Here is a 16,898-nt window from a genome sequence, read left to right on the forward strand (position 1 = left end):
TCAAGCAGGCTCCCGGAGCTTGTCCCCAAAGAGCCACATAGAAACAACAGGAAGAAGGAGAGGAAGCAGGCTGTGTGCCCCAGGGAAAGGGCCACCCACACGACACACCTCCAGTGAGAGGGAGGCACTCAGCATGTCCGGAATTCAGGAAACAGCCCTCTTTCCTTCCTGTTTGAAGACGAAAGTTAACATAAAGAGCAAAAAAAAAAAAAAAGATTAATTATCAGGATACTCTGGCCTTTGGAATTACTGAGACAGAGATCTTCTATAAGACAAAATGAATCTAACAGATTTTTTCCTCTCAATAGGGCATGACAACAAATTTTCTGCCAGGCTACCATCTATGACCTTTACTGCAGAATGGGTGCCATTTCCTGTGCGTTTGGGGTCTCACAAAACGCTTAAGCTCAGCACAGACCATCATACAGACGCTGGCGCTTGTCCTCAAACGGCACAGAGCCTCTTCTGTTTGCATCTCGGGTTTTGGTCATAAGATACCTTTCACCGACCTGAAAGCATTGAGGATTTTTTTTTCTTTTATCCAACGGTAGAACTTAGATGAGAAGACATTTCGCCCAAAGCAAACTTTTCTTTTCTCTCCTATAACATAATCTTTGTTTCATTGAAGGTCTCAGTTTTAATGATGTTTTTCGTGAGCCTTTTCCCCAGGGACACAGGGCCAGAGAGGCAGCAGTGTGCTTTTTGTTTCTTGTATTTATTTAGTGATTTATTTGTGCAAGCCAATTGGACTAATACTTTTTGGTCAAAATAAAAAGCTAAACGTTTCCTATTCTTAGTATGATAGCAAATAATTTCACTGTTTCTTATGGGTTGGTTAAGTCAGGACTACATTCAACAAAAGAAGACAGTACTGGATTCACAAACAGGAGCAAGGAAAAGAGGAGAAATGATGTAATCTGCTGCTGCTGAAAGGTGGGGATGAAGACCCCCCTCCTCAGGCTGATTGGAACATGCGCAGATTGTTTTATTTGTCCAAACTATCACTCCTTTCCCTAGAAGAGAATCGTGCATCCCTGCTCTTCCATTCGCCTGTGGTTTTTCTGGAAGTGGGTGGTGTCAACTCCCTATAACACCGATACTGAGCTTGCTCACAGGCCCTGTACTGAACAGTGAAGTGTGAGCAGAAGTAATATTGGCCTGGGTTGCTCCTTGCCCTTCTCCCTCTGCCGTGGGACTGAGGAAGGTGTTGTTCCTCCTTCCTGAGCCCCAGAATGAAAAGAGACTTGGAGCAGGGCCAAAGGGGACACATAGCTGACAAAACAGGGTAAAGAATAAATCTTTGTTGTCATAAGGTATTGAGATGTAAGGGTTGTTTGTTACTGCAGCAAACCTAGAGAGAGCCGACTAATACGGAATACAAGAGGGTAGCTGGGTCAATATCATGTAGGAGAACATATCAGGGCTCTTTCACTTGCTAGTATTCATAACCCTTACTCAGAATGGCTTGAGCAAAAACAGAAAAAAAAAGGGGGGGTATTTATCTTTAAAAAGGAAAAGAAAAAAAGGTATTTATTAATTCACTTTACTAATAGAGGTAGAGTTGGCTTTAGATGAGGTCAGAGAGGTTCCAAATAGTGCCGTAGGGACGCAGACTCTGGCCGCCTTGCAGTTCTGCTGTTACCCTAGGGACAATCTCTTTAGATAATCGCCCTTAGCTGCTCAAAGCTTATAACCTCAAAATTCTAAGTCTAGAGGAAAAGACAGAAGAGTTTTCCTGGTTGCTTCTTGAAAAACCTTGGGTTGTTCTCTGGGGTAGTATCTCATTTAACCACGGTGGTCAGGGGAATTCACTGCTCTGGTCATATACTGAGTCACAAACTCAGCCCAGAGCCAGAGGTGGAGTCAGTTCACTTTGTGCTCGAACTGAGAAGGGGAGAGGGATGATCCTTCCAAAAACACAGGGAGTACTGTAACCAAAAGAAGGGGCAATTTAGTGCAGGGCTGGAAAAAACATAAATGTCTAAAACAACAGCAAGAAAATGGAATGAAATTAAACAGAATAAATACCCTTTCATTTTGCAATTCTTTTTAGTTCTTAATGTAACTCTGTAGACAATATGAAAACTACAAAATAATGTAGAGGGGAAAACAAAAGCCACAGTCTTGCATTTGGAGTGAAATATCGTTTTGAAAGAACTTAGGTCTAGAGTTATTTAATTCTATGATAATCCTTGACTTAAAATGTTTCCTTTCACTGTATAGTTTAACAGATATGTATAGATTATATATTGTAAAACTTCATTATTTGTATAAACCTAAGAATTTTTAAAGGGTGGTCAATGTTTATATAAAACAGCTACATAAAAGTGCAGTTCTTAAGGCAAAGAGTCATGGAAAAGAAATGAGTAGCTGAAAAGGGATGGGCAGAGTAAAGAGTGTGTTAAATTATTGGGACCTATGGGACAAGGACCCATCACTTATGTGATAAGCAATAGGCAGCCGCCGTTCTGCCAGTGACAAATGATCGCGACCTCCCAGCTGTGATCTGACAATATGATGATGTCGAGCCTCAAAGCCAGCTGGACTTAGTAGAATTTATTTTAAGAAGAACATTAAAATAAATCCAAACTCATATTTTAGATGGCTCCCTCAGCTGGTAGTTAAGATTATTTGAGGCAATAAATGATAGTGAGTGAGTGAGTGAAGTCGCTCAGCCATGTCCGATTCTTTGTGACCCCATGGACTGTAACATACCAAGCTCCTCTGTCCATGGGATTTTCCAGGCCAGGGTACTGGAGTGGGTTGCCATTTCCTTCTCCAGAGGATCTTCCTGACACAGGGATCGAACCCAGGTCTCCCATATTGCAGGCAGACGCTTTACCGTCTGAGCTACCAGGGAAGCCTTAATAAATGCTAGTAATAAATAAATGCTATAATAATAAATGCTAGTAATAATAAATGCTAGTACACATAATACAGACAAAGGAGCGGCATCTGACACAGAAGCAGACTCTAAAATGAGCACATAAGATGAAAATCACACTGAGCCAAAATTTTCCCTTGGCACACCTTAAATTACCCATATAAAGACATAGTATCTTTCCAGTCATCTCAGGTAGCCTGTGTTTTCCATCTTAGTACTGATCACTAAGTACCAGAGTCGTGCTCCAACAAGCACTGACTCTGGAGCCAGGCAGCCTGGATCCGAATCCTACCCCTGCTATTTCCTAGCTTGCGACCTTGGGAAGTAACTTACATCGCTGTGCCTCAACTCTTTGTAGGACATATGGCTGTTGCCTGCACAGCTAGAACCCATGGGCTATGAAGTGTTTCCTTATATATTTCACCCTCCCTTACAGCTGTTTTGAGGCCTTGCTCTGTGAGGAGAGGTGAGATGATTAAGAACGAGGGTGGTTCCTCCATTCTTTTCTTCTTTTTGTTTTAGTGACTTCAAAAATGAGATGCTCCAAATAGCTATAATTTATAAAAGACTGTCCAACCTGTATCAGTCTTTGCATAAGTATGAAATAAACTGTTATTTCTGCTGCTGTTTGTAACTGCAACCTAGTCTAGGCTAACTTGATTAACACAATGGGTGAATAATAGTTCCCACTTTGTAGGGTTGTCATGGGAGTTAAATTAGGTAATATTTATAAACCCATCAGACGGTAAAGAAACTGTCTGCAATGCAAGAGACTCAGGTTTGACCTTTGGGTGAGGAAGATCCCCTGGAGAAAGGAATGGCTACCCACTCCAGTATTCTTGCCTGGAAAATTCCATGGACATTGGAGCCTGGTGGGCTACAGTCCATGGGGTTGCAACGAATAGGACGTGACTGAGCGACTAACACTTTCACTTCATTTCAAACACTATATATATACTGGCAACCCACTCCAGTATTCTTGCCTGGAAAATTCCATGGACAGAGGAGCCTGACAGGCTACAGTCCGTGGGGCCACAAAGAGTCTGACATGACCAAGCCACACATAAACATTATATAAATGCTTGGTTGGTAGGTAGGTAGGTAGGTAGGTTATATAGGCAGACAGACAGACACAGAAGGATGCAGTTGCCTTACAGGCTGCTCATATGGTAAGTGTCACATAAAACTGAAAACAACTAAAGACAGAGCTAAGTCCTGTGTCCCATTTTATGCTTCACCTCCAGAGTATAATGCAGGGGAAATCGCCTGCATTTTCAAAAAAATCTTGTTTCTCTCCCTCTCCCTCTCTTTCCTTCCCCCCAAGAGCACACTGAATTAGCATAAATAAGTCCATATACATTGCAGTTCCAACTGTGCATAAAATCTGTCTGTCCATGAAGACAAAGGACCATGTTTGTCTGTGTCATGGTTCCATGACACATAGTAGGCATCCAGTAAATGGTAGCCAGCCAATTTATGAGTATGTCTGCTTCATGATTTTAGAGCACAATTAAGCATATAATAAATATTAGCTGAATAGATAAACAAATAAATTAAAAATAACTCCCTTTAAATAACTGAAACATACCCATTCATATATGTGTCATTAGTGAGGAAAGATGTATTTCCTTAATAGCTGGCACCAGAATTTCTCTTAGGTAAGGAACTAGTTTTGTTTAGAGGAAAGAACATTTTACAGATGGAAAAACTGAGGCTCTGAAAGCTTAAGTCATGTGTGCTGAGTCACAGGGCTGGAAATGGTAGAGCATGGTTTAGTATGCAGAACTGTGATTCCAGAGCCCAGAGTCCCAACCCCTACACTGCACTATCTCCACTTTGACTTCCAGAACATTATTACTCCACCTTTGGCAGCTCCTAGATTTCACAGGCATCATCTTCAACCCACCCCACAAACCTCTCAGATATTTCATTATTCATACTGATGACACCTCCGACACCAAGGCCTCCAGGCCATGTGATTCCATGACCCCCATCTTCCTTTGTGACAGTCACCCAGTAGAACAGTCACATCTCAGAATGGGTCATCCCTGAAGACCGTCACATCTCAACTTCCCAAATTCCTGATCTGCTCCTAAGCTTCTCTGTCCTTTCATCTTTCCCACCCACTCACTTCTATTTATATTGTTTGTCGCCCCTGCATGAGACTATGACTTGGGTTTATTGGTGTCCATCTAGAACAGGGCTCAGCAAACTAGAGCCCAGGGGCCAAATGCGGCCCAGCACCTACTTTTGCAAATAGAGCTGTGTTGGAACACAGCCATGCCCCTGTGTCACATATTGCCTACGGCTGCTTTCATGCTACGACTCTGGAGTTGAGTTGTTGCAACAGGGACCCTATGATGTGGCCTGCAAAGCCTAAAAGATTTACTATGCTGACCTGACCTAGAAAGTCATTTCCTTGTTCCCCAGGAGCCATGTTTTTAGGGCAAGCCCACAGCTCTGATTATATTAATCCTCCTCCTTGTCACTGGGAAGATTGGATTTGGCACTGGAGGGCCGCAGGGAGGGAGAATGAGGCTGATGTAAGGGAACCGGCTGGTGAGCTGTGTCTGTTCGGAGCCAGGTCTCAACCTGGGTAACCGGGGCCTCCTCACACAGTGAGGCTTCTCACTGGGGCTCACACTTGTCACTCTCCCCCTCCCCCACCCCAGGGCCATTTTCCTCCCACATAACTTGAGCCTCTTGTCGTAATCATGTGAAAACTCAGTCTCCTCTGCCATCACTCCAGCCATCTCTGGTGGAGAAAAGCCCACAGCCCTCCCGGTTCACCGCCAGTCAATAGATGCCTCCTTGATACAGCCCATCCGCTATTCAATCAGCTGCTCACGAGGAGCTTTGAAGCATCTTGTTATTTCTCTCCCTTTTAGTGTGTTATTATCAAACATTTCAGATATACAAAGTAGGCAGAAGGACTTCCTTGCTGGTCCGGTGGCTGGGACTGCCCTGTTCTCAGCATGGGTTCGATCCCTGGTTGAGGAACTAGGATCCCACATACCACATGGTGAGGCCAAATAAATAAATATATTTAAAGTAGGCAGGAAAAAAATGAACCCAGGTCACCGTCCAGACTTAATGATATTCTTCTCCATTTCAGTCACTCAGTGTAACTTCCCCCAGCTCTATCCATTGACATCATAAGGTTACATATTTCATTCATAAGTTCATAAGTATTTCAGCATGTTTCTCTAAAAAGTAAACTTTTTAATCATGACTATGAAATCATCGTGTGTAACCATTCTCTATATCATCAATTATTTATTAAGTGTTCAAATTTCCAATTGCCTCCTAATTTTTCTTTCTAATTTGTTTCTTTGAATCAGGGTTCAAATAAGATCCACTGAAATTTCTAAAACTGTATGGACCCCACCATTTCCATTTTAGTGCTTCCAACTAGTTACTTCCAATGTGGACACATCATGTAGTGTTCTTTCTCTTTCTGAAAATTGATTGTTAAACATTAACATAATTCAAAAAATATGGTACTTCATGAGAACACTGTAAGACGTTATTCTTAGAAAAGTTAACAATATTTTCCCATCCCTAAGATCCTGTAGGCAAACAAGATTTGCAGCCCCAAAATGTCTCTTTGCCGTGTGCCTTGAGGATTATTCTGAGCTCAAAACAACCAAGGCCCAGAAACCTCAGGAAGAAACTTCAGTCTTCCCCCTAACTGCTGAAAGAATTTAGATAGAGGGCCTGTGCCTGGAATAGTTATCCCCAGAGAACTGTGCAGAGAACGTGGGTGAGGTGTGGTAGGGAAATGTGGAGATCAGAGGTCACTCTCTGTCCCATTGTCTCTGCAGGGCCCCTGCAACATTTATTTACCAAACATTTGCTTTTCCAGCTTCGTGTCAATTGCCTTCCTCCCCTTTGAAGTCCCAGATCCCTACCCTTAACATCTTCTTTTGTCTTTAGCTGAAGATGGTATTTAAGGTGACAGTCTCAGCCATTTCAGTAAGTTACTCAGTTCTCCTAGGTCTCTCCCGTGAACACATGTTATGAAACTTGTGTCTGATTTTCTCCTGATAATCTGTCTCCTGTCAATTTAATTCTTACACCAGTGAGAAGAACCTAGAAGGGTAGGGGGAAATTTCTCCCTCCCGGATGATCCTCTGGGCCTAGTCTAGACCTTTTGCTATATTAGCTTTGCCAGTCTTCAACCCTGATTCTTCCCAACCATCTGTTTCCTCACCCGCTTTCCAGGGTTGCTGGAAATAATCTCCTAAACAGGCTGTTATATGCACCACAAATTCAGGCCATCAGCTGGGCCATCCCTATTTATCCTAGTTGGTTCCCTATCAGTTTCACCCTAGCAGCTGCTGCCGTCTCCTCCCCAACCCCACAAGCCTCAGAACCTGCCTGGGCCTCCCTCTCAGCAGATGCCTTCACATCCACACACGACCAGGACAGCACCGACCATGAACTTTCTTAGCTTTTCTCTGTTCCCCCCTCAGATTTCCTCTCACTTTTCCCTCTGGATTCAATCACAAGTTCTCAGCCAGGGGCCCTTCTGTCTCCCCCCATCCCACATTTGGCAGCATATGGAGACAGGTGTGATGGTGATGACTGCAGGGGGTGCTACTAGGATGTGGGGGGGGTGCTGGAGATGCTGTGAAACACGCTACCGTGTACAGGCCACCCCTCCCCCCACCAAAGAAGAATTACCCAGTGCTAAATGTCAACAGGGCTGCCCAGGTGGCTCAGTGGTAAAGAATCTGCCTGGTGATGCAGGTTTGATCCCTGGGTTGGGAATATCCCTTGGAGTAGGAAATGGCAACCCACTCCAGTATTTTTGCCTGGAGAATCCCATCGACAGAGGAGCCTGGTGGCCCATAGAGTCACAAAGAGTCCAACAGGACTGAGCGATTGAGCATGCTCGTGTGTGCGCGCGCGCGCGCGCGCGCACACACACACACACACACACACACACACACACATATGCAAATGTTAACAACAACAACAAATGTCAGTAGGGCCAAGGCTGGGGAAACCTGGATTAGAGATCATCTCCTACCTTACCTGCCTCTTTCCTCTCCCTGCTCATGAGCATTCCCAAGAAGGATGTAGCCCCTGAGGTCTGGCCTCTTCAAGACCAAATCTGGGCACCAACCAGCTTGACCACTGGCCCCACCTGACTGGTGCCAGGCCTGTTGGGGGATGGAGTGGGTGGAGCATAGATGGTCTTAAACATCCGCATTTCCCTTTAATGCTTTGTTAACATCTGTTTTACAACACTCACTTACAGAATCTATAGCTAGTTGTAAACCCATCTCTCTTACCCCAAGGGTCGGAGCCATATTTTATTCATCTCTGTTTCTCCACAGCATCAAGCTCTGCATTGCATTTGGGAGGTGTTCAATAAATATTTATTGCACCAAATTAGATTAGTATCATTTAAATTTTTATCATGCTCTAGGCATCCTTTTGTAAAGCAAAAGACAAACACCATTTAAATCAAGAGCTCTTATGTTTTTGTTCCTGTGGAGTCCAGTTGATATGCTTGCAATTGCTACTTTGCAGTATATTTATATGAGCTGCCAGCGGAAGTTAGCAACAATTTTAAATTTAGGTATTTGTACAGTAAATGACTAGGGATTTGAGAGAACTTATTTGGAGAAATCCTCTTATTTTTCAGATTCTTTTTCATTGGTTATTGCAAGTGAAAAAATGTTTCATTTTCAACTTGGAGAATGATATCAAAAAACCTTGTCTTAGAAAAACATATGCAAATCCTTCACTTACTGATCATTCATAGTCAACAAAGGCTTTTCATTTTCAAGTGGACTAAATTAGGTACAAGCTTAGAAGCTTAATAGGAAACAAAATCTTCTAGAATCATCTTCCTTTCAATGTATAGTCTCAGATTTTTAAAAAATTAGTAATACCTGGAGTCTTTCAAACTCTCAAAATTGAGAAAGGCAGCCAAGAATCTATTCAATTTAGCATTCCCCAGAAGAGCAGATTTAAGCATAAGATGTGATATTTGAGGGCTAAGTGTCTAATTTCGTGTTTCATACTCTGTTTAATATGGGATTTTACAAGTCTTGCTTAATTTCCTGGTGCCTCAGTTTCCTGACATTATTCTTGTAAAGGGCTGATGTGAAAACATTTCCAAAGAATAGGTTAAATATTCTCTCTAAACTGAGTAGTCGTTCTTCCACTTTGGGCTAAAAATTTTGGATCACTACTTAAACATCATCTTCCAAGTAAGGTCTTTCCTGACCACATGATATAAAATTAGGTCCCCCTCAACACTTTATACTCCCCCCTCTCTGCTTTATTTTTCCCTATAAGCTAATATTTATAGTGCACTTATTTATTTGCTTATTTTCTATCATCCTCCACCAGAATATAAGCTCCATTAAGGCAGGAGTTTTAGCTGCTTTGTTCACCACTCTTATCTCCAGCACCTAGAATGATGTTTGGCACACAGTCGTACTCAATAAACATGTATTGTATGAATGATCAAATAATGCAAATCTAGAAATGACATACACTATAAAGATATCAAAGGCATGAATCAGATGTAATTAAATAAACATGGCTAGATCTCAAAATGTATTTTAGTCAAATAAAAGCAAGTTGCAGGATAATGCATAAATTTCCTCATCTGCAAAATAGGGCTGGTAATAGCATTGTTATAAGGGTCAAGTTAGTTCATTGGCATTAAATGCTGAGACCAGTGATATAGCACTCAATAAATGTTAGTTGTCATCATTATTAGGGCTTCCCTGGTGGTTCAGATAGCAAAAAATCTGCCTGCAATGCAAGAGACCTGGGTTCGATCCCTGGGTTGGGAGTATCCCCTGGATAAGGGAATGGCAACTTACTGCAGTATTTTTGCCTGGAGAATTCCATGGACAGAGCAACTTTGCAGGTTACAATCCATGGGGTCACAGAGTCAGACATAAATGAGCAACTAACACTTTCACTTCACACTTTTGTCATTATTGCTTTATCATTGATGATAAACGGGTCCCATAAAATATTACTACTAATTTTGTATGATATAATCTGTTTATATAGTTAAATAACTAATTTTAAGAACTATGGAGGGATGAAATATAGACCAAACAATAATTCTGTGATAAGACTCAGATTAGAATAATGGTCAAAGAGAGTGTTAACTTTATCTGTCATGTTCTAATATTTTAAATGTAGAATTGATGCATATAACTAAAAGTTAAAATTTAGAGAAGTTTGGTTATAGGACATAATGACCTTTGGGGCTAGGTGGAGAGCAAGAGAAAATGGAAAGATTAATTATTTAGGATAAGAAATGTTTTAGGTTTTCTATTTTATTTCTTAAGTGCTTCTTGAATAATCACTGCCTGGATAGGATGCCCTTTGCTAAAAGTAACCAGAGAAAAGACCCACATGCATGACTGACCCCGGGGTCCTGGATGGATTATATATGTTAGTTCTCTTAGGAGAATTATCATTAAGGAGGAAACGATCATTAACACAATCTTAAAGTTAGAAATAAATTATTCAAAGCCTTGTGCCATTACTTACTGCAGTTTTAGCCACTCTTCCACAAATGGAATGGAGAAGAATTCTGTGAACGGCTCCCCTGTCCTCTTTGGATTTTGACTGGTGACGACACCATATGTTTGATTGACAAGAAAACAATAAGCAAGAACTCAAGTCAGTTGTTGCTATTCTGCTGGCAAATTAACACTATTGAATTCTTAGGGTCATTGAATATTCAAAGACCAAAAAACTTACTTGTATAACCATTCAGTCAGAAAATCACAGGCAATGAATTTGGTTCTTTTCCTCTAAAGAGAGAAGAGAGAATTAAATTATATTCTTTGCCTACATATTTAAGTAGGACAAAGGAATAGGGGTTAATTTATTGCTTGTGTTAGATGAAATATGCATAAGTCCTTGATGAGACTTATAAGTACATCAAGAAACTCAGGCAAAGTAAAGAATACTGATGACATTTCTCCAGTCATCTTGGGGTAAGCATCTTTTCTGACTATATTAGCAGGAACTAATAAAATACAAGGCACATAGTAGGAGCCTTATTACATGTATTTTGGACTTTCCTCAGAAGGATTTATTTAAGTCTAGACATTGTCTTGGAGTAAATATATTTATTGCTTTCCCCATTCCACTCAAACCCTCAGAAGTCAGTACATCAGGTCCGGGTGCCACTGACCAGTGCATTGACCCTGCCTTGCTGCCCACCCAGTAGCCCCTCTCCACTTTATCCCTATTACCAGAAGCCTAATAACAATCAGTCCAGGGGGAAAACTACATTTCCCAGCCTCCCATGAAGCTCCAATACTTTGGCCACCTGATGTGAAGAGCTGACTCATTGGAAAAGACCCTGATGCTGGAAAAGATTGAGGGCAAGAGGAGAAAGGGGCGACAGAGGATGAGAGGACTGGATGGCATCACTGACTCAATGAACATGAGTTTCAGCAAACTCAGGGAGATAGTGAAGGACAGGGAAGTCTGGCCTGCTGCAGTTCATGGGGTCACAGAGTCAGATAACAGAACAACAACAGCATGTAGCAAGGGACATCCATAAGACGTAGTTCTGCTACTTGAGATAGATATTGACATGCCCCATAGATTTCTGAGACAATGTTACTTTCCCAGTTTCTGCTGCTCCCTTCCTTCAAGTTTCCTTCTGCTTCTTTCCATCTGGAACACAGATGTGGGGCTGGAAGCAAAGCAGCACTTACAAGCCAAGAGGCCAAAAACAGGAGATTAGAAAGAACCTGGGCCTCTGATGACTTCCTTAAGTCAGTGTACCAGCTTGCAGCTGACCTACTCTGGATATCTTGATATGTAAAGAAAAATCAACTTCATTTGGATTATTGCCACTGTTCTTGATTTTTCATAACATGCAGCTCAATGTGGTTCCTAGGTGATAGGTACCTAACAAGCCACAAGGGAAAAAATATCCTGGAGTAACAGGGCTGAAGGCTCATAGGACAGATACGGGGTAGAAGAGCATGGCTTGCCCTGCCTCCTAGTCCCATTTAAAATGTCCTATAACCCAAAGAGAACTACTTAATCCCTTTTAGAAGATTATTATGGAAACTGGGAGATAGAAGGCCCATTTGCTTCTCCTTTAAATAGCAAGGGCTAAGACCCAATTGTTAGTTACCAGGTGAAAAGATCCTTTCCAAGAGTGAAGGCAAGACAGGCTCTGATGGAAATTCTCTCTTTTCCCTTCCCAGGTATACCCTTCTCCACCTCACTCTGTGCCTTATGAAGCTGATTTTACGGTTCGTATCAACCAGGCTTGTTTACTCTTTTTTGGGTCCAGTTATTGGAGATACCAGCAAGAAATCCCAGAGGGGAAAGAGAGAAGGGCAGGGGGTAATGAGTTGAACTGTGTCTCCTCCCCCACCCTCTGCCCCATGTTCATATATTGAAGTCCGAACCTCCAACACTTCAGAACGTGACCTTGTTTCGAAATTGGATCAGTACAAATAAAATTAGTTAAGCCCTGCTACTCCTGAAGGGCACAACAAGTCTAATGAGAGTGAACAAATTTGGGGTTTTATTAGTAAGGAAGAAGAATAGACCACCAATGGCAGATTCCTAATGACATTGTACCAGACCCTTGATCCAACTATGCCTGAAGCCTTTCATAAGCCAATATACTCCCCCTTTCTTACTCAGCCAGTTTGTTTTGTTTATAGCTTCCAACAGAAAGAGTTTTAACTAATTTCTTAACTAATTCCTTTCTTCTCCCATTGGCTAACTCCATTTGTCTTTCAAGATGCCTCCTGGAAGTCTTTCTGAGCATTCTTACCCTATTCAACTTAGAGTAAGCTCTCCTCTCCCTGCCACCACTGGTTCTATGTGCCGCTCTGTTATAGCACCTCAGATGTAACTGTAACATAACTGCTAGCCCACATGCCCAACTCCTGTACCAAACTATAAACTCTCTGAGCACAGGGCATGTGTCTTCTTTATCTTCCCAGTGCTTAACTGAGTGTCTGGCACAGAGCAGGTGATCAATGACTGGTGAGTAAGTGAATGAATGCATTCCCCATTCAACTCAAGCCACAAAGCAAGAAAAAACTGTACAAGAATTCTGACATTTATAAGTAGGCATTGCTAATAAATTCTGAACAGTTCCTCTTCACTTTCTTCTTCTAATAGTTTATTTATTAGGAAAAATATTTTTCTTCTGTTTTTCTCCCCCCCCTACTTTGAAATAGCCAAATTAGCTTTATAAGCTTAGATGAGGTTTAAAAGATTGCTGTGTAATTGATTCCCACCAAAAAGGAAAGTGTTACTTAAAATTTTTCACTGAAATCTTTACTACAGCTGTTAGTAAATAAAATATAGAGGTGCCTGAGTTACTGGAGATTGTCTGCAGTCTTTTACCTCACTGCTGATAGACTTTTATTAAAAAATTGAAACACTGCTGGCCACAATAATAAAATTAAATGCACTAGACCATGTAATGAGGTCTTCTAAGTTTGTACTGCAAGAGTAGGATTCCCTTTGAAAAGCCATCTTTCACCAAAATAAGAAAATACTTGTACAACAATGCAAATATGTATCTAGCATGAATTGCCATCTAATAATTTAAACAATCCAGCAATTGTAGGATGGCAGCGTCCCTCCCTCTCTCCCTACAAAAGATACATTGTTCCCTTGGCATTTAGTATACCGTTTGGTGGTAAAGATTCTTTCTATGAAGGGAATGCAGCTTGACTTACTCAATTAAAAAGACTTTTAAAATAGCCAAATGGCCTGATGTATGAAGGTCATGCAGACAGATTTAATCATTTTGATGCAAAGAAATAAAATGGAAGAAATTGTGTTTTCCTTCTGTCCTGGGCAAGTGTGGACGTGCTGTGCATACTCAGACACATGAAACAGTGGGGATATTGTTCAGCTGTTGTTTAGTTTAAAAATTATCTTCGGGGAGCTGAAAGGGAGAAGGGAAAGCAAATGAAAAGTTGTGGTGAGTGAAGAGATAAGAGAGGACGTAATAGAGAGAAAAATTAAAGAGTGAGATTAAGAAAATATGGGGACTCAGGGTTAATGTAATGTAGACAAATGCACGGAGTTCATGATTGTTAAAGGGTAAAAAATGTTCAGGTTTGGGCAAAGCAGGGTGATCAGTTAAGGGAACCTTATACAAAGTTAAAAAACAACTTTTAAAAAAAGTCTAGAATTAAAAGGAAAAAGACTAAGTGTCAAGGGATAAGACATCATCATGCCATCATGAACCTGCGAGTTACTTTGTTGTACATCCAAGAAAATAAGATGGATGGAAAATGGGATGAGTTGATGGACTGGTGCACAGATAGTGATGAAACACAAAGCAAAGTGGTAACCATGAAATCTAAGTGGTAAACACCCGGGTGTTTACTCTGAAATTCTTCCAATTCTTCTACCTGCTGGAAAAATGTTTGTAACAAAATTGAGGGGAGGGGCAATGGAGGAGGAGAACAAGTCATAAAAGACTCAAACCCCAAAGAGAAAAAGGCAGAAATCATACAGGATTTTGTACCAGTTTTTACTAGAGGACTGAAGACAGGGACGAGGAACAACTCGCATTAGAAAGTCACTGACTCTCTTCCAGTAATGAATGCAACTTCACTCCACCAAGGTCAAAAGAATAGGCTGTGAGGTTAGTGAAGCATAGCTGGCTGTAGCATTGTGTTGAGGCTCTTTGGGTTTGCAAGAGAGAGAAAGATGCTTGGGTTACTTTGGTTACTTGGCTTGGTTAAAAAAAAAAGAAAAGAAAACCTATTTTATTTATTTATTTTAGATATTTATATTTCTTCTGTAATTTTTATTTATTTATTTATTTTTGGCTTGCTGAGTTTTCATTGCTCTGGGAGGGCTTTCCCTAGTTGCTGTGAGTGGGGGCTACTCTTCGTTGGGGTGCACAGGCTTCTCATTATGGTGGATTCTCTTGTTGCAGCTTGTGGGCCCTAGAGTGTGGGCTCAGTAGCTGTGGCACATGAGCTTAGTTGCTCCTCTGTATGTGGAATCTTGCCGGACCAAGGATAGAACCCAAGTCCTCTGCATTGGCAGGTGGATTCTTATCTACTGTGCCACCAGGGAAGTCCTAGGCTTTAAAAAAAAAGTCAGTTTAGGCTGTAATAAACACCCCTCAAGTCTGAGAAGCTTGTAACACTGATGATTTCTCACTTGTGTTACATGAACAACGGACATTTCCACCAGCTGTGGCTCTCTGCTCATGTGGTCTTTGCTACGGGCTTCAGGCTGACAGCAGCCTTTCTCTGAGATGTTGCTGATTGTCATGGCAAATGGAACAAATATGATGAACTATGTTTTAACCCTTAAAGCAAGTTTGAAATGACATATGCGTTCATTCCACTGACCAAAGCAGTGATGTCCAGATCCCCTAAGGGAGTTGTTGTTCAGTCACTCGGTCTTGTCTGACTCTTTTCGACCCCATGGACTGCAGCACACCAGGCTTCCCTGTCCTTCATTGTCTCCCAGAGTTTGCTCAAACTCATGTCTTTTGAGTTGATGATGCCATCCAACCATCTCATCCTCTGTCGTCCCCTCCTCCTCCTGCCTTCAATCTTTCCCAACATCTGGGTCTTTTCCAATGAGTCGGCTCTTCGCATCAGGTGGCCAAAGTATCGGAGCTTCAGTTTCAGCATCAGTTCTTCCAGTGAATATTCAGGGTTGATTTCCTTTAGGATTGACAGGTTTGAACTCCTTACTGTCCAAGGGACTCTCAAGAGTTCCTTTTTGACTGTGGCTTCTTTTTCAACTTGCTGCTGCTTTTTCTGCTGCTCTCTCCTAGGTGGGTCTTTCTCCTTTCTCTGCTTCAGGGTCTGCTGACTTATGGATTTTCAAGCTTTCTCCTCTTCTCTGGTATCTCTCTCCTTCTACCCACACTGTGAGCTGCCCTTTCTCTCTTTGTCTGACATCCTCACTCCCCAGACTGGAGAATCTGATTGGACCGGTTAGACACCACCCAGGATGGGCCATCCCTGTTGGGCAGTGCAACGCCAGGCCATTTCAACACCACTTGCCATCCCTGAGTGGCTTCCCAAAGGGCCTGACACTTGTTCCTGGCTCATTCATTTGTGGCCGGAGTGATGGGGATGCGGACAAAGTAGGGGCAAGGGGCTGCAGTTAAGGCTGTGGGCATGGTACCCACTTAGAATGTCTCACATAGATATTCTCCACAGGAAACTTCCAAATATCTGAGACCCTCTCCAAATACGACAAAACTGAACAATAACTATAATCCTAGAAATGCACACACATGAACTATAACCAGCTGCCAAAATGCTTATCACAGCAAACTTCAAACAGGGATTCTTTATTTCTCCCATCGTATTAGAATTTCATTAGCAAAAATTAATACTTCTCAAAAGAAGTTAAAATTATGTACTTGTAACACAAAATATTAACCAAGACTTCCAGCACAGGCCACATGATCATTTCTAAAAGTGTTTTAGATTTTAAAATTTAGGAACACGAAAATAATTCTACCACACCTTTCCTGCAAGAATCTATTTTTTCCACTGCTTAGAAATGTTTTCAAACAAAAGCTAATGGTATGTCTAATTTCCCTTATTAGTCAAGGCCAGGAAATGGAGTTTCTTCCTTCAGTGACCAGAGTCCTTGCACTTTTAAAAAGATATTCAGGTATTTTATTTTTAAAAAATACTAGAATAAATGACTACTACATAAGCAAGGAATATAAAAAGAAAAAAAAAAGGTTTTGTTTTACTGAATTATTCATAGTAACAAATTTTAATGTCATGAGATCATCAGAGGACTTATCAGGAGTTAGAAATAGTTTCCTGATACCAACGATTGTTTACAATTCTCTTCACCGTAATGGAATTTGATGAGCAACCAAAAGCCAAAAGGGAAAATCTTACGTTGTGTGGCATAGGATGGGGAAAGAGGCGGAAAGTCTTATCACCTCTATCCAGACTCTGCATGTAATCTGTATTTAAAGCTGAGATAAGATTTATTTTCAGCCATCATTTTATTCATGTATTAA

The 16,898-nt window shown here is 41.4% G+C and overlaps 1 protein-coding gene across 7 annotated transcripts in view; it reads right to left on the reverse strand.

The window, feature by feature from the left end:
- IQCK (IQ motif containing K) overlaps positions 1–16,898 on the reverse strand; it is a 141,617-nt gene that overhangs the window by 81,983 nt on the left and 42,736 nt on the right. For 6 of the 7 annotated variants that reach the window (XM_081560814.1, XM_081560811.1, XM_081560810.1 and 3 more), the window contains exons 5-6: positions 10,634–10,686; positions 10,421–10,498 (exon numbers count right to left, since the gene is read on the reverse strand). The exons of the other annotated variant lie outside the window; for it this stretch is intronic. In XM_081560814.1, coding sequence (XP_081416940.1) covers positions 10,421–10,498; positions 10,634–10,686 — 131 coding nt within the window. The remainder of the gene's footprint in view (positions 1–10,420; positions 10,499–10,633; positions 10,687–16,898) is intronic. 7 annotated transcript variants of the gene reach the window in all.

Source organism: Giraffa tippelskirchi, chromosome 13 (genome assembly GCF_054371585.1).
Source record: "Giraffa tippelskirchi isolate mGirTip1 chromosome 13, T2T-mGirTip1v1.2.pri, whole genome shotgun sequence".
Taxonomy (NCBI): Eukaryota; Metazoa; Chordata; class Mammalia; order Artiodactyla; family Giraffidae; genus Giraffa; species Giraffa tippelskirchi.